This window comes from Giraffa tippelskirchi, chromosome 1 (assembly GCF_054371585.1).
Source record: "Giraffa tippelskirchi isolate mGirTip1 chromosome 1, T2T-mGirTip1v1.2.pri, whole genome shotgun sequence".
Taxonomy (NCBI): Eukaryota; Metazoa; Chordata; class Mammalia; order Artiodactyla; family Giraffidae; genus Giraffa; species Giraffa tippelskirchi.
The window spans coordinates 83,982,291-84,003,501 of NC_137275.1; the positions used below are offsets into that span (position 1 = coordinate 83,982,291).

The 21,211-nt window shown below is 36.5% G+C and overlaps 1 protein-coding gene across 27 annotated transcripts in view; it reads left to right on the top strand.

The window, feature by feature from the left end:
- The window catches only part of RAP1GDS1 (Rap1 GTPase-GDP dissociation stimulator 1), a 147,841-nt gene extending 128,493 nt beyond the window's left edge, over nucleotides 1-19,348 (top strand). For 9 of the 27 annotated variants that reach the window (XM_081596229.1, XM_081596220.1, XM_081596078.1 and 6 more), the window contains 6 exons: nucleotides 1,773-1,907; nucleotides 3,394-3,519; nucleotides 4,266-4,405; nucleotides 6,308-6,434; nucleotides 10,949-11,077; nucleotides 17,577-19,348. In XM_081596229.1, the coding sequence (XP_081452355.1) occupies nucleotides 1,773-1,907; nucleotides 3,394-3,519; nucleotides 4,266-4,405; nucleotides 6,308-6,434; nucleotides 10,949-11,077; nucleotides 17,577-17,704 (785 nt within the window). In that variant the 3' untranslated portion in view covers nucleotides 17,705-19,348. Of the gene's footprint in view, nucleotides 1-1,772; nucleotides 1,908-3,393; nucleotides 3,520-4,265; nucleotides 4,406-6,307; nucleotides 6,435-10,948; nucleotides 11,078-11,362; nucleotides 13,459-17,576 lie in introns of those variants that run through there. The other 18 variants (XM_081596285.1, XM_081596130.1, XM_081596240.1 and 15 more) reach the window with 4 other exon arrangements.
- Nucleotides 19,349-21,211: the final 1,863 nt, after the last annotated feature.

Below are 21,211 nucleotides of genomic sequence, written 5' to 3' on the forward strand. Positions count from 1 at the left end.
GTACTACCACCTTAATTTTTCAGAAATCTAAAATACTAATAGCGACTTGCCCAACAAATTACATGTTTTATGCACTTCAGCTAAGAGCTAATAGTTTAAAGATAATGAACAGTGACTCTGAAGTCCTTCTTTTTGAATACTTGACACTTCAGAGATGAATAAACTTTAGTCCCATGCTAATATACATCTGATCTAGGAGGATATACTCTTTGGATTTTGATTTTTTCTTGGAATTAATAATCTGAGTATTCATTATTGTGCCTCAATTTATACTCTTATGTCTACAAAACTTAAGTGTGAGTGATCTACTGGTTTAGGCTGGAATATTTACTTAAAGAATACTTCAGAGGCACCAGGCCTCCATGTATATTTCTGAAGTCTAGGAATAGAACTGCCATATGACCCAGCAGTCCCACTGCTGGGCATACACACTGAGGAAACCAGAATTGAAAGAGACGCGTGTACCCCAGTGTTCATCGCAGCACTGTTTACAATAGCCAGGACATGGAAGCAACCTAGATGTCCATCAGCAGACAAATGGATAAGGAAGCTGTGGTACATATACACAATGGAATGTTACTCAGCCATTAAAAAGAATACATTTGAATCAGTTCTATTGAGATGGATGAAACTGGAGCCCATTATACAGAGTGAAGTAAGCCAGAAAGAAAAACACCAATACAGTATACTAATGCATATATATGGAATTTGAAAGATGGTAATGATAACCCTATATGCAAGACAGAATAAGAGACACAGATGCATAGAACAGTCTTATGGACTCTGAGGGAGAAGGTGAGGGTGGGACGTTCTGGGAGAATAGCATTGAAACATGTATATTATCATATGTGAAACAGAACACCATTCCAGGTTCGATGCATGAGACAAATGCTCAGGGCTGGGGCAATGGGATGACCCAGAGGGATGGGATGGAGAGGGAGGTGGGAGGCGGGTTCAAGATGGGGAACACATGTAAACCCATGGCTGATTCATGTCAATGTATGGCAAAAACCACTACAATATTGTAAAGTAATTAGCCCCCAACTAAAATAAATAAATTTATGGAAAAAAAAAAAATGAAGTCTGATACTTCTGCTGTTCATTCTAGAAATTTATTCTTATACTGTATCTAGGAAATATGAGCTACTTTTGCTTTTAATTTGATTTTATTTGAGTATTAACTCTTGTTATAGCATGTTTTAATAATGACTTATTCCATTTTTCCTTCTGTCTTTTTGGGGACCATCATTAACTCCTTAATGATGAAAATAAGACTGGCAAAATATTGATAATTTATGAAGCTAAATGGGGTTAAATAGTAATTCATTATAATATTCTGTTTTATAAATGTTTCAAATATTCTGCTTTAAAAAATAATTAAATATCAACTATGCTAACAAAATGTAGAGTACTGTTACTGTAATGTTGGCAGACCACTGGTAGACTTCATTATAAATGGAAACAATTGGAGGACATGTTAAGCATGTGGTTTCTGCTTACTCATCTTCTGACCTACTATCAGGATCTCAGCTAGAGATTTTTGGGGCCAATTTTAAAAGCTTTATCTATTTTAAGAATCTTATAATCAGACTTCTCACTCAGTAAACAAACAAACAAAAATCTCATAAATCTGATGTGAGAAAGAGATGGAATTCATTTTATTTTTCTGTAGCTCCATTTTCCTTAATGTAGATAATGGGCTGGCATGAGTATTACAAAATGTTTATAAATATTTGTAAAGAGGGTAAAAAATGTTTTCTGTTGTTATTTAGATGGAAATTGTATCCATATGGTAGACAATGGAATTGTAGAAAAACTTATGGATTTATTGGACAGACATGTAGAAGATGGAAACGTAACTGTTCAGCATGCAGCACTAAGTGCCCTCAGAAACCTAGCCATCCCCGGTAAGTCTTGAGAATGGGAGCCAACTGTGTAAGAGATAAAATCTATTGTTTTGGAAAGATATTTACTCTATGTGATTTGTGGACCTACCCTGACCAAGAAAAGAAAAATCATAGTCTTCAGATTGCTTACATTTTTCTTACTAATAAATGGAGATTATATGTTAAAGAAGTTTTCTGGGAGACTATACAAGCACAATATTCTTTTTCAGATTTTTCAAATATTCTATTACATTTTGTGAACTCCCAGATGTTCATCATACTGTATAGTTAAGATTTTTAAAGCATCTTCAGTTGAGGTAAGATAATGGTATCAATTCAGAGAATCCCCTACAGATGACTTTAAAGAATTTTTTTCCCTACAAGCAGACATGAAATTTTTTTCCTTTTGAACTTTTTGTATTGAGGTATAGCCAATTAGCAGTGTTGTGCTAGTTTCAGGTGAACAGGAAAGGGACTCAGCCATGCATATATATGTATCCATTCTCCCCCCAAACCCCCTCACATCCAAGCTGCCACATAACATTGAGCAAAGTCCCATGTGCTATAGAGTAGGTCCTTGTTGGTTATCCATTTTAAATATAGCAGTGGGTAAAGACATACAGCTTTTTTTAACTAGCCTTAATGTGCCTTTTTGGATTACTGCTGCTGCTGCTAAGTCGCTTCAGTCGTGTCCGACTCTGTGCGACCCCATAGACGGCAGCCCATCAGGCTCCGCTGTCCCTGGGATTCTCCAGGCAAGAATACTGGAGTGGGTTGCCATTTCTTTCTCCAGTGCATGAAAGGGAAAAGTGAAAGTGAAGTCGCTCAGTCGTGTCCGACTCTTAGCGACCTCATGGACCGTAGCCTACCCGGCTCCTCCATCCATGGGATTTTCCAGGCAAGAGTACTGGAGTGGGGTGCCATTGCCTTCTCCGTTTTGGATTACTAGTCTTTCAAAATAACATTATCTTGGGAAATAATACAGGATATAGTTAAAACTATCCTGTTATTCTACTTTGTAATGGTAAATTTCTGGTTAGGTAGAAATAGTGTAACATATGAAAATGCAATCTATATAAAATAAATTTGGTTCATGTAGCAGATTAAGATTGCTTATTAATGTCTGTAATATCTATATTAACGCACTTGGGTCAAGGATAGAGGTAAAAAGAGACATTTATTAAAGTTGAGGAATCATGCTTTTTGTAAGTATGAAGGCAACATTGTCAAATTTCCTTTACAAATTATTAGTTTTTATTAGATTTTAAAAGCCAGTAAATGTGATTTTGTATGCTGTGCTTCTACAGACAGAAGATATTTATCCCCTAGACCTCCCATTCCCAGTCCCATTCTTAAAATTAACAGAGAAGTAATATGATTGTTTTTAAGTAGAAAAATGTAACATGGAGCATTAAAGCTAATAAGACACTCAAAAATTATATTGAATTGAATGATTATCATCAAAAATGCTAACAGAATTTTAACCAGTCTCTCTCTCTCTATCTAGTTGTAAATAAAGCAAAGATGTTATCAGCTGGAGTCACGGAGGCAGTTTTGAAATTTCTTAAATCTGAAATGCCCCCAGTTCAGTTCAAACTCTTGGGAACATTAAGAATGTTAATAGATGCACAAGGTAAGAGAAATGCTTTCCTAAGGTGTATGTTTTGTATGAAAAAGGACTTGTTTTTAGCTTTCAGAATTATGTAATCATAGAGATAAGTAGCAAATAAAAGGCAAAAGAGATTGGTTTTAGATCCCCAATAATTAATTTCCATGCTTGTTATAATTGACTTAAATGGAAATTATATTGCACGTCTCTTCATTTGTAGGTATAGTCTGGTTTTAGATTGATTTATTAACAGTTCTTGAGGGAATTTTTATGTTTTGGCATTTTCTATACTGATTTTACCTTGTCTTCAAAATCACTGTTTCAATACAGTGACAGTCAAAAAAGTTTTTAATTTGTTTTACAAACAGGGAGATCATGTTTCTGTTTACAGAAACAATAATGAAAACTAATCCTTGAAATGAGTTGTATTTATTTATTTCTAAATTCTAAACTTTCTCTGTATTGATTCCTTAGAGTATTGCTGAAAACTCTTTGGTACGGTTTTCCAGAGTACTAACAGACTACCAGGCTGAGCCAAAAGAGTATAAAGTTATTTATTTCATTTTTTAGATAAAAGTCCATAACTTTATATAAAAAAACTCAACAATCCATTAGATACGGAGTATTTTTCAGTTCTTATTTAACAAAATTGCTGTGTTCTGTTTTTTAGACCTGTAATTTTCCTTCACACTCTTACATCTTTAACCAGCTGTTTTAGTTGATTGCCTATTAGTGACTCATTCCTTTGTGGTTTTCCTTCTCTCCTATAGCAGAAGCTGCTGAACAACTGGGAAAAAATGTTAAATTAGTGGAGCGTTTAGTGGAGTGGTGTGAAGCCAAAGATCACGCTGGTGTGATGGGAGAGTCAAACAGACTGCTCTCTGCCCTCATACGACACAGTAAATCAAAAGTAAGTCTGAGGAAACCATTCATTTATTTGTGAAACAGATTAGAAGATGGCAAGAAAAAAATCTTAAAGGTACTCCTTGTCTTGAGTAAATCTCCTTCATATAAATAATTGACTTCACCACAGTAGCTATTCCAGCTGGTTGGTCACAGGAACATTCCACCCCATCACATGCTATCTCGTAGTGTCTTTCCCTGGAGCAGAAACAGCTGGTAACTTGGACCTTCCTACCACCTGTCTCACCTAGAGCAGCCTGAAAGCCCATCCATTTCATTGACACCAGTATAGGACCAAATATATTGTTGACGAGATGGAAAGTATTGAGGAAGAATAGCAAAATGAACTCCTGTGGTACTCCTTTTACCTCTTCTCCATCATAACTGTGCTCTGTCGGGCCCAGAGACAGTCATCAAAGGGGAAGGGAAGTGGAGATTAAGATGAACTATGTGCCAGGTTGGTTCTATAGAGAATTAAGAAGCTCCCAAAGGATTTTAAGCAGCAGGGTGCCATTATTTGGTTTTCCTAGAAAGATGACTCTACGGCTTATTGACTAGGGGCAAGGAAAACAAAGCTATTTCAAAAATATACATGAGAGATGATGAAGGGCTGAACTAAGGATTTGAGTTGAGTAATTTGAAATTGCTGATATTTGACCATTTTGACACGAAGAAACAAATAGCATATAGTTCAGCCTAATAGAACCAGTGAGGACGGAAAAGAAGAGAAGGATTTGAGAAAGATGTGGGTGGTAGAACTGACAGAATTCAATATTGGGGTCAAAGGAGAAGGAGGTTTTAGAGATAATTGCAAGTTTGGGGCTTAGGACCAGGTGGGGTCATCATGTCATTCATCAAAATGAGAGACTATGGGAAGAACTGACATTCCAACTAACTTGCTTATTCCCAAATCACTCTTCTGTCCTTTTTGGAGTCTTTACCCTAATTCTTTGCTCCATTCCATTAGGTCTCTTACCAATGGTTTCGTTTAGGCAAACCATAATTCTGTTAACTAGATTAAAACAAACAGACATGTTTTGGCATCTAAATCTGGAACTCTCAGATAAATTCCTGTTGCATGGGGCAGTTAGGCCAACAAAGACTTGAGTTTGAAGGCAACAAAGCCCTAAGTGAGATGAAGACAAAAGTGAGTACTAGAAATAAATATAGCCATTTCTTTTCATCTAGCCATTACTGTATACTTTTATGTGTGCTTTTCATGTAATAATTTTGTATAACAAAAACCTATGAGATATACACTTACATTATCTCAAGTGAAATCTCTGAGATGCAGAGAGCTTTTGTAATTTGCTCAAAGCCAGTGAGATAGAGTCTGGAGCCCATTGCCCCGCTGCCATTGGAAAGGACAGAGTTGTAGGTACTATGAGAAATGAGGGAGACAGAATTTTGGTTTAAGTTCTCCTCAAGTCTTGTTGTATGTAATCTTACTTTGTCAGATCCAACAAAGGTTTTAAAAGACTACATAGATACATGCATACATACATACATAAAGAGCTTCACCTGGTTCATCTGAAAAGCAGCCACCTGGTATTATATTAATAATAAAAATTTGAGAGGAGGAACTTTTTATTATTATTATTCCAAGATTTATTCTGTTGATCTCATGTTGGGTCAATGGCACTTTTGTTTGTTAGCTTCTGGACCTCTCTTCCTTGATATGAACTGCAGTGGTCTTTTTTGCTTAGGTAATTTAAGTTGTCATCTTTTGATGAATTTATTTAAAGCTAAAAGTGTTTTCCTTCTCTTCTGTGAAGAAAAAAAATTATGGTTAAATGTAATGATTCATAGGGACACTGTCAGAAAACCACTCAACAGTGAATTGACTGATTGTAATACAGCTTATGTTTAAAATTAAAGTTTATAATTTCATGATACTTATTTATTGTAGGATGTAATTAAAACCATTGTACAAAGTGGTGGCATCAAGCATCTAGTTACCATGGCAACTAGTGAACATGTAATAATGCAGAATGAAGCCCTTGTTGCTTTGGCACTAATAGCAGCTTTAGAATTGGGTAAGTACCCCAGTGACAAACTTATTTTCTCCTATTTTTATCTGGATGAAAGGAAGCACAGGAGTGGAATAGAAGTCAGACAGAACCTTTGACTAGAAGCATTTGCCAGTGTGTGTCTATACTATGTCTGAGTATATGGAAAGTCACACTCTATAGATTGTCACCATAGATGTCCCTTTTGGTTGTTTTTTGGTAACATTTTTAAGGCAATGCTTTAATGTTAATTTGACTTTTAAATGATATCTCAAATTTTAGGCACTTAGGGAATTTCAGCAGGCCTCATGGAAAAATGAAACAATATTTAGAATACAACAGCAAGTTTAAGAGTTTGCTACTCTTCCAGCCACTCAGATTCTCTTCTGTCTACACTGCTGATTCTGTCTCTTGCTGGTCTCCTCTCTGTCACCATGGTTTCTATTGCTTTATAGCATCACCTTCATTCTAAATTTCCACCTTTTATGTCACTCTTCCATGTATTTACACTCAGAATTCCCCCAAAGCAGAGTCTAAATGATTCAGTTAGTCTCTTCCTGGCAGTATCCCTGTTACTCAGAATTCTTCAGGAAAAGCTCACTCATAGACATCTAGTTTATGGGAGGCAACTTTGTGTCAGGAACCAAGCTCTGATATGCAGTCAGCTGGAGACAGTGAAAGTCACATGGCCTGAGGTAAGACCTGAGGCTGCCTTACACAAAGGAGGCCTGTAGACTTAGTAGACATGTCCTGTTCCCTTCAGAGATACTCAGGTAAATACTGTTAACTGATCACTTCAGTTCTAAGCCATGACTTATGTCCATAACTCTCACTGTGGGGAATTCTCACTTTCACCAACCATTATCCCAGGAAGGAGAAGCCAAAAGATAAAAATCTCCTCATCTCCTCCTAATCTCTTCCTCTAGTGTCAGATTTACTCAGATTTCAGGTATGAGAGATTTGAATTTTTTGTCCTCTTAACAGGTTATAAACTTTAAAACCATATATAATTTTAAAAAAAAATCATAGGATGTAAAATTTTCTTTAATTTTAAATCTAGAAAAGACTTCAAGTTTCCCAGGTGGCTCAGTGGTAAAGAATCCACCTGCCAAAGGAGGAGATTCAGGAGATGTGGGTTCAATCCCTGGGTTGGGAAGATACCCTGGAAGAGGACATGGCAACCGGCTCCAGTATTCTTGCCTGGAAAATTCCACGGACAGAGGAGCCTGGTGGGCTACAGACCATGGGGTCGCAAAGAGTTGGACACAACTAAGCACACACGCATGCACACAAAAGACTTGAAGAAGATGTATGTCACTTTAGTCACTTAAGTTAAAGATGCTGTGGAAGTCAGTTTGAGTCTTGGCCTAGCCTATGATTTCCCCCATGGGTAGGGGAGATTATGATGAAGAGGTGAGAACTGGTTAGGACAGTGAATGCCAAACAGAGTTCATGACTTGATTTTGTAAAATGGCTTACAGTGATGAAGCAATTTTAGAATATCCTTGACCTACCAATCTGGGGTGAATCTGGTCTTGTGCCCTTCATAACTAGTATCTTCTAAATAGGCTTTAATTTTGCCTTCTTAACAACTGAGCATTTGCCTGAGTCAGATTACCTTACCATAGAACTATATAAAATGATAATACATAATCACATTTGTTGTCATTATCACCTAGTATTTCCTAGGCTCCTTGCGCCTAAGATTTAAAAATAAGGCCATACTACCTTGTTTATACACAACACATTTTGAAAACCATATTTTTCCAAACTTGTATCCTTTCAGGTTTTTAGATACTCTTAAGGAATTATAAAATTTTTGTATGATAATAGTATTAAAGCAACATTTTAAGAGTTCTCTCTCTCTCTCTTTTTTTTTTGGTAGTTGTAAATGCACATGCAGTTAAAAGAAATAATAAAGATGCCTTTACAGTTTGCCTGGTTTTGCCCAGTGGTAACATTTTGCAAACCTAGTATAACATCCCAACCCCTGATAAAATTTACCTCTAGTTCAGATTTCCCCAGTTTTACTTGTACTCATTTCTATTTATGTCAAATTCAGTTTGATCACCTGTGTAGGTGTATCTGAACAGTTCTAACTCCACAAGGATCCTCCATTCATAACCACACTCACCTGCCTCCTACCCTCCTAATCTCTGGAAACCACTAACCTACCCTTCATTTCTAAATTTTTTTTTTTCATTTCAGAAATGTATGAATGGAATCATATAGTATTTGACCTTTTGAAATTGGCTTTTTTTTCATCAGCGTAATTTCCTAAAGAGTCATTGATTTGTGTGTCTATAGTTTATTTCTTCTCATTACTGAATAGTATTTTATGATTTGTACGTACCACAACTTGTTTAACCATTCACCTATTGAAGGACATCTGGGCTGATTCTACTTTGGGACTTTTAAAAATAATGCTGCAAAGAACATTCATGTATAGGATTTTATGTAAACACAAATTTTCATTTTTCTGGATAAATGCCTAGGAGATATAACTGCTAGGTTGTAAGGTAACTGCATGTTTGATTTTTTAAGAAATAACAAACTGTTTTCCAGAGTGGCTCTGGAAACCATTACATTCCTGCCAGCACTGTATAAGTGACCTAGTTTTCTCTTTACCCTCACCAATATTTAATAATATCCCTAATTTTTAAAATTTTAGTCAATCTGAGTGATACATAGTGATAACCTCATGTAGTTTTAATTTCCACTTTTCTAAAGACTACCGATGTTGAACACCTTTATGTACTTCTTTTCCATCTTATATATTCCTTGGTGAAATACCTGTGTCTTTTGCTCATTTTCTAATTTTTTTTGAACTATTGAGTTTTAAGGATTATTTGTATCCTGAAAGTCCTGTAGTTTTACATTTAAGTCTCTCATCCTTTTTTAGTTAATATCTATATAAAATGTGAGGTTTAGGTCAGGGTTTCTTTCTTTTTTTTTTTTTCTTGCTTATGGATCTACTTGCCCCAGCACCATTTGTTGAAAAGGCTGTCTTTCCTCCACTGAATTGATTTTGTCAAAAATCAGTTGAGCATGTTTCTGTGGGTCTGCTTCTAGGGTCTTCTTTCAGTTCCTTTGTCCTGTGTGTCTATCTCTCCACCAACACCACACTGTCTTGATAACTGTACCTATATAGTGATCTTCATATCAAGTAGAGGAATTCCTCCCACTTTATTCTTCTTTATCAAGATTGTTTACCTCTTTTAGGACCTGTGGTTTCCCACACAGATTTTAGTATAAGCTTATCTATTTTCTCTAGAAAATCCTATTGGGATTTTGATAGGAATTGCAGGGTACCATTCTCATAAAGATACATTCTAGACTACATATAGAGGAGATTATGTGACTATAGGATTTGCTCCAAAATACCTTGGGGTGGGTGAGAATAGTTGGATAAGAAGAGAGAGAGAGGATACACAATTGGCCATGATAATTTAAAAAAAAATTCTTTTAATGCCAAAAACATTTTGTATTGGGGTATAACTGATTAACAAAGTTGTGATAGTTTCAGATGAACAGGGAAGGGACTCAGCCATACATATACGTGTATCCATTCTCCCCCAAACCCCCCTCACATCCAGGCTGGCATATAACACTGAGCAGAGTTCCATGTGCTATACAATAGGTCCTTGTTGGTTATCCATTTTAAATATCGCAGTGTGTACATGACCTTCCCAAAGTTCTTAACTATCCCTTCCCCCTGGCAACCATGAGTTTGATTTCTAAGTCTGTGAGTCTCTTTCTGTTTTGTAAGTAAGTTCATTTGTATCATTTTGTTTTAGATTCCACATAAAGGGATGTCATACGATATTTCTCCTTCTCAGTCTGACTTACTTCACTCAGCATGACACTCTCTAGGTCCATCCATGTTGCTACAAATGGCCTTATTTCATTCCTTTTAATGGAGTAATATTCCATTGTGTGTGTGTATATATACACACCATGTCTTCTTTATTCATTCCTCTGTTGATGGACATTTAGGTTGTTTCCATGTCTTGGCTATTGCAAACAGTGCTGCAATGAACACTGGGGTTTATGTATCTTTGGGGGCCATGTTTTTCTCTGGATATATGCCCAGGAGTGGGATTGCAGGATCATAGGGTAGTTCTATTTTTAGTTTTTTAAGGAACCTCCATACTGTTCTCCATAGTGGCTCTACCAATTTACATTCCCACCAACAGTCCAGGAGGGTTCCCTTCTCTCCCCACCCTCTCCAGCATTTGTTGTTTGTGGATTTTTTGATGGTAGCCATTCTGACAGGTGTGAGGTGATATCTCACTGTAGTTTTGATTCGCATTTCTCTAATAACTAGCGATGTTGAACATCTTTTCATGTGCCTATTTTGTCATGATAATTTTTGAAGATGGTGATAGTATATAGTGTATCTTACCATCTTTTCTGCTTACCAGTTCCTTTTGGAAGGTTTAACATGATCATTTTCTAAAAGGGGAAGCAATTTTTAGCCAGACTGTACCAGGTTTATACCCAGTGAATATAACTGATACTTTAATTATTTCATGTTCCAGGTACTGCTGAGAAAGACCTAGAAAGTGCTCAACTTGTACAGATCTTGCACAGGCTGCTAGCAGATGAGAGAAGTGCTCCTGAAATCAAATACAATTCCATGGTCCTGATCTGTGCTCTCATGGGATCCGGTACGTGTTTCCTCTGTCATTTGATAGTCATCAACATATGGTTGACATTAAATATAAAATAATAGTAAACGGTGGCTTTGGGTTTTAAAAGCATTAAAAATTTATGGAAGATACAGGGTTACTTTTACATTGCAAATACTTTCAAAAGATTTTTAGTAATAAAAGTTATATAGCACTATATAGGTAAAAGTCAGTGTTAAGAAATTAATAGGTTTAAGTTTCATTAAGCCTAAAATATTATTTTACATAAAGAACAAGTTCTGATTTTGTGTACCATGATATTAGCTAAGGAATTTGTTCAAGAAATCATTGGCATATCTTGCTATATATTTCACGGACACTGGAGAAGAGCGTGCATCCTGCCGTTATCAAGTGGTGAGTGTTGTAAATGTCAGTAAGATCCTTTTGCTTGGCAGTGGTGTTTCTGTTGATATACTCTTGCTGATTTACTACTTCTGTCAATTATTGAGAGAGAGATGTTGAAGTTTCCAACTGTGATTGTTGATCTGTCTTTATCTCCCTTCAGTTCTATCAGGTTTTGCTTCATATATTTTGCAGCTCTCTTGGTAGGTACATACACCTTTAGGACCACTGTGCCTTCCTAGAGAATCCCCCTTTCCATCAATATGTAACATTTTTCTCTGTCTCTGGTAGTAGTCTTGACTCTGAAGTCTATGTGATATTAATATAGCTACTCCTTTCTTTTGAATAACATTCACATGGTTCTTTTCTACCCTTTTAGATTCAGTCTGCTGTATCTTGTATTTGAAGTGTAGGCAGTGTGTTGTTAGGTCATGTGTTTTAATCCACTGTCATCCCCTACCCTTTTTTTTTTTTTTACTGCTTAAGGATTATGTAATTTCGTCCAGAGTTGGTTGTCAGTATCATTACTACCATTTATTAGAAAAGGAAGCCAAGACTGTGAAGGAAATAAGCACCACGTTACAGTGGTGCTGGGTGAGAAGTGGTGAATATAAATGGTCCTGTCTGGTTAGCAACTTTCAAGGTGATGGTAACAGCCAAGATAGTGGGCAGTAGAGAGGGGTGAGTATCAGGAAAGCATCTCTGGAATTGAGCCTCGATGGGCAGGGTTGGGTGTCTAGGTAGACTTTTTTGTGCATACACCAAGGGTGGATCTGTCTCTTGGGACAGGCTTACCTCATCCAGGTACAAAACCAGAATGGTAGTTTACCCATTTATAATGAGAAGTATGACTACCACTTATCTCAGAACACCACAGATGCACATCTGGTGCATTGACTAACACCCCAGTATTCCTCTGCTTTGAAATAATTGCTGATATTTTCCACAAATCTTGCTTGGGCAACCCCCCAGATGTTAAAATTTTCCTTAACAAGAGTGCATCCATTCTCAGTTTGACCAATAAATAAATGGTCAAGATGCTCTTGTGTTAAGTCTTTAATTAATTAGGGAGTGTTGTCTTTGGGTATTTTCTGAATTTTCTGTTTTTGTTCTGTTAGACAAAAATAGAAATATTATTTGCTCTACTGGTAAGTTTGTTTTTTGTGGGTTTTTTTTTTTGTAATATGAAATTGAAGTTGGAGAGCAGTGAGGGGAAAAAGTGTGTGTTGCTTAATCAGTAAGCAAAAATCATTTACTGTTTCTTTGGATTTTTTTTACTACTGTAGTTTTTAATATTTAAACTAAAAAAAAAAATCGCCCATTTCTCCCACCCCCAATCCCTGCCCCTGGTAACCACCAATCTGTTCTCGGTATCTAGTGAACTTGGTATTTAGATTCCACATATACGAGAAATCATGTGGCATTTATCTTTGTGTCATTTCACTTAGAATAGTCCCTGAAGGTCCAGCCAAATTGTCGTAAATGGCAAGAATTTATTCTTTTCCATGGCTGAATAATATTCCATTGTACAAACACACCATCATTTCTTTATTCATTCATCTATCCTTAGACAGTTACATTGCTGCTGTATCTTGGCTTTTGTAAATAATGCTACAGTGAGCATGGAGGTGCTGGTGCATTTGTCTTTTCAATTTAGTGATATTTCCCCTTTATACACTTAGAACCACATTAGTATTGTTACAATTTTTGTTTTCAAGCATCAGACATAATCCAGAAAATGCTTGAGGAAAGGAAAGCTATTGTATTTATCTATGTCTCTGTTATATCTGTTCTTTATTTCTGATGTTCCAAGATTGCTTTTTTTTAAAAACATTCTCTTCCTGTTTAAAGAATTTCCTTTAGCCATTATTTTAGGTTAGGTCTGCTTGTAACAAATTCTCATTTCCTTTATTATTCCTCACTTATTCATTTTCTTTGAGTATCTTGATTTCCTCTTCATTTCTAAAAAATATTTTTTCTGCATAGAATTCTATGTTGACAGTTCTTTTCTTTCAAAACTTGAAAAATGTTGTGCCACTTTCTTAAGGCCTCCATGGTTTCTTATGAGAAATCCACCATCTCCAGATTTTTTTTTCCCTTGTAGCTAAGGTGTCATTTCTGTCCTAAGACTGTCTTTTGTTAATAGTGTTCAAAAGTTTGACTATACTGTCTTTTGTTAATAGTGTTCAAAAGTTTGACTATACTGTGCCTTGGCATGAATTTCTTTGGGATTACCCTATGTAAGGTTTGTTCGGCTTCTTGAATCTATAGCCTTTTTGTCTTTTGCTAAATTTGGAAAGTTCTTAACCATATTTCTTCAGGTACTTTTTCAGTCCCACCCTATTCCTCTCATCCTTCAAGGCCTCTCATGACACAGATGTGAGCTTTTTAGTTATATCCCTCAAGGCTCTGAAGTTTTGTTCATTTTTCTCCAGCTTATTACCTCTCTTTTGTTCAGATTGGGTAATTTGTATTGCTTTGTCCTAAAGTTCAATGATTATTTCTTCTGTCTTTTCCATTCTGTTCTTGAGCCTATCAAGCTTTTTATTGCAGCCACTGTAGAAAAGAGTATAGTGTCTCTTCAAAAAAATTAAACAGAATTATTGTATGACTTAGCAATTCTACTTCTGTGTATATATGCAATACACATATGCACTACATGTATATAGTTCTGAGTTCCAAAAATTTCTGTTCTTTCTAGCTTCTGTTTTCTAGCTGATATCATTTGTTTCAAGAATGTTCATAATTGTTCAGACATTTTTTAATGTAAAATATACATGTAATTTGCCATTTGAGCCATTTTAAGTGTAGAGTCCAGTGGATTAAGTTCATTCACATCTCTGTAAAGTCACCCCTATCATTCTTCTCCAGGCCTTTTTCTTCTTTCCAAACTGAAACTCCATACACTTTAAACAATAACTCCCTACTCACCCATCTCCCCAGCTTTTGGCAACCACAGTTTATTTTCTGTCTTTATGAATTTGACTACTCTTTGTACCCTATGAAAGTGGAACCATACAATATTTTTACTTTTGTATCTGGCTTATTTTCCCTTAGCATGATATCTTCAAGGCTCATCTATGTGTAGCGTGTCAGAATTCCATTCTTTCTTAAGGCTGAAGAATGTTCCATTGTTTGTATATATCATACTTTGTTTATCCATTCACCCAGTCAGTGGACATTTGGATTGTTTTCACCTTTTGGCTGTTGCGAGTAATGCCACTCTGACCATGGGTGCACAAACATAAGTTCCTTCTTTTAGTTAGTTTGCATATATATACAAAAGGGGAATTGCTATGCCATACAGCAATTCTATGTTTAATTTTTTGAGGAAACACTGTACTCTTTTCCACAGTGGCTGCACCATTTTTACATTCCCACCAGAAGTGCACATAGGTTCCAGTTTCTATGTCCTAATATGCTATTTTGTCTTGATGATAGCCATCCTAATGGGTGTCAGGTAGTAACTTACTGTAATTTTAATTTGCTTTTCCCTAATGATTAGTGATGTTGGGGATCTTTAGTTGCTCATTGGCCATTTGTATACCTTATCTTCTTGGTGAAATGTTTATTCAGATCCTTTGCCTATTTTTTATTTGGGTTGTTTCTTGTTGGTGGTTGAAGTTCTTTATATGTTCTATATATGATTCACACATATTTTCACCTATTTCAAGAGTTGCCTTTTCACTGTTGTGTTCTTTGACACCCAGAAGTTTTTGATTTTGATGGAGTCCAGTTTCTCTTTTTCCTTTTGTTGCCTAGGTTTTTTGTGCATATCCAAGAAAACATTACTAAACCTAATATCGTAAAGTTTTTTAAAGTTTTAAGTTTCTTAGAGTTTTAGTTCTTATGTTCAGGTCTTTGATCTATTATGACTTAATTTTTGTATTGTGATGTAAGGTAGGTTTGTTTTATATGGCCCTTATTATGTTGAGGTCTGTTCCCTCTATGCCCACTTTCTGGAGAGTTTTTATCATAAATAGGTCTTGAATTTTGTCAAAAGCTTCTTCATCTATTGAGATGATCGTATGGTTTTTATCCTTTAATTGGTTGTATTGCATCCCTGGGATAAATCCCACTTGATCATGGTGTATGATCTTTTTAATGTATTGAGTTTTTGTTTGTTAATTTTTATTAAAATATAGTTGACATACAATATTAGCTTCACGTATACAACATAGCAATTCAACATTTATGTATGTTATGAATTGATCACCACTATAAGTCTAATAAGCTGTCTGTCACCATACAAAATTAATGGAATATTATTGACTATATTCCCTATGGTGTACATTACATACCACTGACTTTAAAAAAGATTTTTTTTATAGTGGAGTATAATAATGATTAACAGTGTTGTGACAGTTTCAGGTGAACTCTTTATTGTTGGATTTGGTTTGCTAATATTTTGTTGAGGATTTTTGTGTCTGTGATCATCAGTGATACTGGCCTGTAAATTTCTTTTTTTGTGGTATCTTTGGTTTTGGTATCAGGGATGATGGCTTCATAGAATGTTTGATTTCCTCTGATTTTTTGGAATAGTTTAAGAAAGATAGGTGTTAACTTTTCTCTAAATACTTGATAGAATTCACCTGTGAAGCCATCTGGTCCTGGACTTTTGCTGGAAGGTTTTTAATCACATTTTCCATTTCATTACTTGTGACTGCACCAGGAAGAAATGGAAAAATATAAACAGACCAGTCTTGGGAGATTGTATCTTTCTAAGAATTTGTCCATTTCTTCTAGGTTGTCCGTTTTATTGGTATATAGTTGCTTGTAGTAGTCTCATGAGCCTTTGTATTTCTGTGGTGTCTATTATAACCTCTTTTTCATTTTAAATTTTATTGATTTGAGCCTTCTCCATTTTTCTTGACAAGTCTGGCTCAAGGTTTATCAATTTTATCTTTTCAAAGAACCAGCTTCATTGATCTTTTCTTCATCTCTGTCACATTTATTTCTGCTATGTCTTTCTTTCTTTCCACTAACTTTGGGTTTTTGTTAGTTCTTCTTTCTCTAGTTGCATTAGATGCAACTAAATTGTTTGAGATTTTTCTTGTTTCCTGAGGTAAGATTGTATTGCAATAAACTTCCCTCTTAGAACTGCTTTTGCTGTGTCCCATAGGTTTTGGATTATTGTGCTTTTGTTTTCATTTGTTTCTAAGTATTTTTTTTTATTTCCTCTTTATTTCTTCAGTGAGCTATTAGTTGTTTAATAGCATATTGTTTAGCTTCCACATGTGTATGTTTTACAATTTTGTTTTCTTATAGTTAATTTCCAGTCTCATAGCACTGTGTCAGACAAGATACTTGATATGATTTCAAGCTTCTTAAATTTACCACGGCTCACTGTGTGGCCCAACACGTGGTCAGTCCTGGAGAATGTTCCACGTGCACTTGAAAGTGTTTTCTGCTGCTTTTGGATGGAATGCTCTACAAATATTATTTTAAAATCTATTCTGAGTGTTGCTATTCCAGCTGGTTTTATACCTCAGTTTTATCAAAATAAACACACCAGTTTGAGGAATGCTAATTACATTAAACTTACTGGACTTGAGAGGAACCCTGTATTTTACTGTAATTGAAGTTAAATAGAGCAAGAGAAAGAAGAAGATAGGAAATCTGAAAGGAGGTGAGGTATAACTTGTTTAATTGGAGGATAACTGCTTTACAATGTTGTGTTGGTTTCTGCTGTACAGCAACATGAATCAGTTGTAAGTATGCCTGTTTCCCCTCCCTCTAGAGAGGTAAAACCTTTTTATTTGCTACAAAATTTAAAACAGATCTATTTTTATAACTCAGCATCATTTAACCAAGCATTCTGGGTATACGTTTTGGGTAGTGTGCATAGTAAGATTAGAACTATCTAATAGAAGCATACCCGTTTTGGCCCCAAGACCTCTAATCATTCACTTCAGTGGATAAAACTGCACGGGTTTGTTGCAAGAGCGCCAGCTATCCTGAGGGAAACTTTGGAGGCAACCAGCTACTAGATGGTTCGGTCAGTCTTTCGCCCTTATACCCAGGTCAGACAACCAATTTGCACGTCAGGACTGCTACGGACCTCCACCAGAGTTTCCTCTGGCTTCGCCCTTCCCAGGCTTAGAAGCATACCTGTTGTCCTGTTTTTGTCTTCCAGAATCTCTGCACAAGGAAGTACAGGATTTGGCCTTTCTAGACGTTGTGTCTAAACTTCGCAGTCATGAGAACAAAAGCGTTGCGCAACAGGCCTCTCTCACAGAGCAGAGACTTGCTGTGGAAAGCTGAGAACTGCCCCTCCCCGACATTCCTCTCATTTCCCCTTTGTCCTCCATCCAGCTGCCTCTTCTGCTTCATTCTCTTCCACATCACTTGTGCATGCGTGTAACGTTCCAATGCCAACTGAAGAACTGCTGTAGGTACCTGCCCAATAAGATTTCTAAACCCATAGTTAGTGTGAACATGAATTTGTCAAGAACAAGTCTCCACCCATAACCGTTTTCTTGTATTCCTGTTGCTCGAGCTACATTAAGTAGAATGTGCATGTTGTAGTCCTGTGATGACGTAAACTTGGTACTACACAGTGACTTGCTCCTCACCCTTGGTAAACTACATACTAATGTACTGGTAAATTAGAAACAAATGAGAATGCAGCAGGATCTGATTAGCTCATGAAAGATGGGATTGAATAGTAAAAATAGCTCCATTTATTGGTGCTTGGAAAGCACAGTGACCAAAAAACCTGTATGGCTGCTTATTCGTTAGTCTTACCTACTAATGTCAAATCCATGGTACCTAGAGTTAAAGTCCAATGCTCTCACTCTTTACCCTATGGTTTCTTCTTCTTCCTTTGTAGACTCTTGAAACTGCCACAAACTTGGCAAGACTTCCTGAGGTTTTTTTATTTCATATTTAATTGGCCATCATCAGTAGCCTGATGCTGAAAACATTTGTAGTTTTCAACATAAAACTAAGGGGTTGAAGAATATTACACTAATACATCTTGTTTTTTGCCTGTATTTTAGATTTTGGTATATGTACAGTTTCAACTCAGAATTTTTTCCATCAGTTAATATTGTCTAGCACATGTCTTTAAAAATCACTTGGCATTTGTTTTCAACTGAGAATTTTGAGTATAGCTCATTGGAGAATGGATTTTGTTTTGTTTTTTATCATCCAGCTTGAAAGCCAGAAGTTTCCTCAGTCTTAGCCCTTTTAAATTTTATATGAGAACTAGCAGGACATAAAGAACAAGCTTCAGAAATGTTTGTCTAAAGAAGGGAAGCAGGTTATAAAAGCCATAGCAGCCAGTCCAGTTCATTCTGCAGATGGCCTCATACTAGTAACTGTTAGCATTTCCCACCTCTACTTTTCAGAGAACTGCAGTAGATCTTAAAGCCTAATGGAAAGTGACAGTGCCAAGACTCAAGAGATAAGAAGACCCCCTTGGCAAAATGTAGTATACTCTTCACTGCCACTACCACCACCACCAAACGGGTTTTTAGAGCTTTGAAACACAATCTTTGTAAATTAATCAGAACACCCTGCGACATACCTGCCTTCTCCGTATGCTCAAGTTTTTGACAAATACTGGCTGAAAGGTAAGGCGGGCTCCTTGCTCTCCAACATTGATGCTGCACATCTCTGTGGGGTGCTTGAAGGTGGACTCTGACTCTGAAATAGCTGTCATTCAAGAAAGTTAAAACCCCAGTGGAGGTAAAAGAACCTTTTGACTGACTATTCCCTTTGATGTCCAAGAAAAGGACGATTATTGTGAGTGCTTATTGCTACATTTACTGTAAGAATGATCTTGTTCATTGTCTCCTCCTGGGCTGGATAGTGGACTGTATTTTAGGTTTTGAAAGATATCTATAATGTTGCATAATAGGCTGTCCATATTAATAACTAAATAAATAGTATATCAAACTGTAATGGCATCATTTGGTTTATTTGTGTATTGTACTTCTATTTCCAACTCCTAGAATAGTGCCTGCTCATCGCTGGTGCTCAGCAGGTATTCATTGAGTGACTCCCTACTTCCATGAAACTTCCAGAGTGCCGGAACCATTTCTAGATATATAGAGAAATTGAGATGTAGGTTTTTGTCTGACTTCAAGGAATTTCTTTTACTTTTTCGATAGTAGGATGTCTCTATTGAAAAACATTATACAGAAAACCTCAGAACAGAAGCATCCAAAAATCATGGATTTGAGAAAAGGCACTAAATGAGCCAGCTGCCAGCAATCAAGTTGCTGATATGCTAGAAACTCTCATCTTCAGCAAAATGAAATGCAATTCAATTCACCAGTTGTTCTACAGAGAGACCAGAGGCTGTGCCCTTAGGATGACAGGGCTCCACCGAACTCAGGATGTGCTGCTGTGTGGTGGGTGGGAGCCCACAGACCACCATCCCTCTCCCACTACTTAGTTTTAGAGACCACCTTTACATTAGTTTGCTACTCGTGAGAGTGCATTCTGATGGATGGAAGGATGGGAGGAGCCACACAACAAAGCTTTTGTTATCAGTTTGTGCAGGACTAGAGCACAGATGAAAAGCAAAAAGGCCAAAAATTAGAGGGGAGCTATCTGAGTGAAATGCACTGGAATGTCCTCCATTCCTCCCTCCTGGTCCTGTTAGCTCCTTAGAATCTTGCTAACCACCCCACCCAGAGTGTACCCATACTGTGCTCAAAGCAAAATTGATTAAATACTGGGCCACAACCCTGTGTTTTCCTTGATGAAACATGCTTTGAGCATACTCTCTGATAACAGTGGAGATGTGTAACAAAATTTTTCAGTTCTAAATTTCCTCTTGGGTGCAACAGGATGCTCTTGGATATAAGGATTAGTGTGAATTGTTCTGAAAAACCCTGCATGTGAACATTTCAAAAAGAAATACTCTTTGATATCATCAGAGGGCTTATTATCTAATTCTGCTGAACATAAAGGGTGAAGATGTCTGTTACTTAGGTGAGCATTATCCTTCGTATCCAACTGTTACGAGAATCAGTACACTTAAAAGACACTGCTTAATGTGAGAAAGCCGTACATTTGAATTATACAAGTGTTTGTTAAACACTTGGTGATAATTTGGGGTGAATCTTCATGGCTATAACCAGGAAAATTTAGGGTTTTTCCCACAGATGTGGTCTATTAGTTTATATAGTTATATGCCATATAGCTTCATAGATAGGTTTTAAAGGTGTGTCTAAAATGTTGAAATAGCTATTTTAAAAGTGTGATAAGTGGAAAGAGTAAGGTCTCTGGATACTGTCTCTTCTGTAGTTATATCCTGGTTCTGTTACTTACTGGCTATGTGACCATCACCACGTTACTTAAACTCTCTGGGCCTGTTTTCTCATCGAGTTTAATAATCTCTACTTTCTAGAATTTTTCTGACAATTGAAACTTTTAAAGAGGTTGACATTGAGGCTGGAGGGAACTGTGACATCTCATGGCCTAAACTACACTCCCCACTTTGCGCTGGCAGGATTCCTGGCTACAGGAATTCAAAGAACAAGAGCCAAACAAGAGAACTAGTTCTAGATAGGTAGAGAAATTGAGATTTTGATATTTGTCTGACTTGAGAGAATTTCTTTTGATATTAGGTTCTGTCTGATTAATACTGTCTATTAATAGTTTCTGGAGAAGGAAATGGCAACCCACTCCTGTATTCTTGCCTGGGAAATCCCATGGACAGAGGAGCCTGGTGGGCTACTGTCCAAGGGGTCACAAGAGAGACATGACTTAGCAACTAACAACAATTAATAGTTTCAGGAGCACCCAGTTATCCTC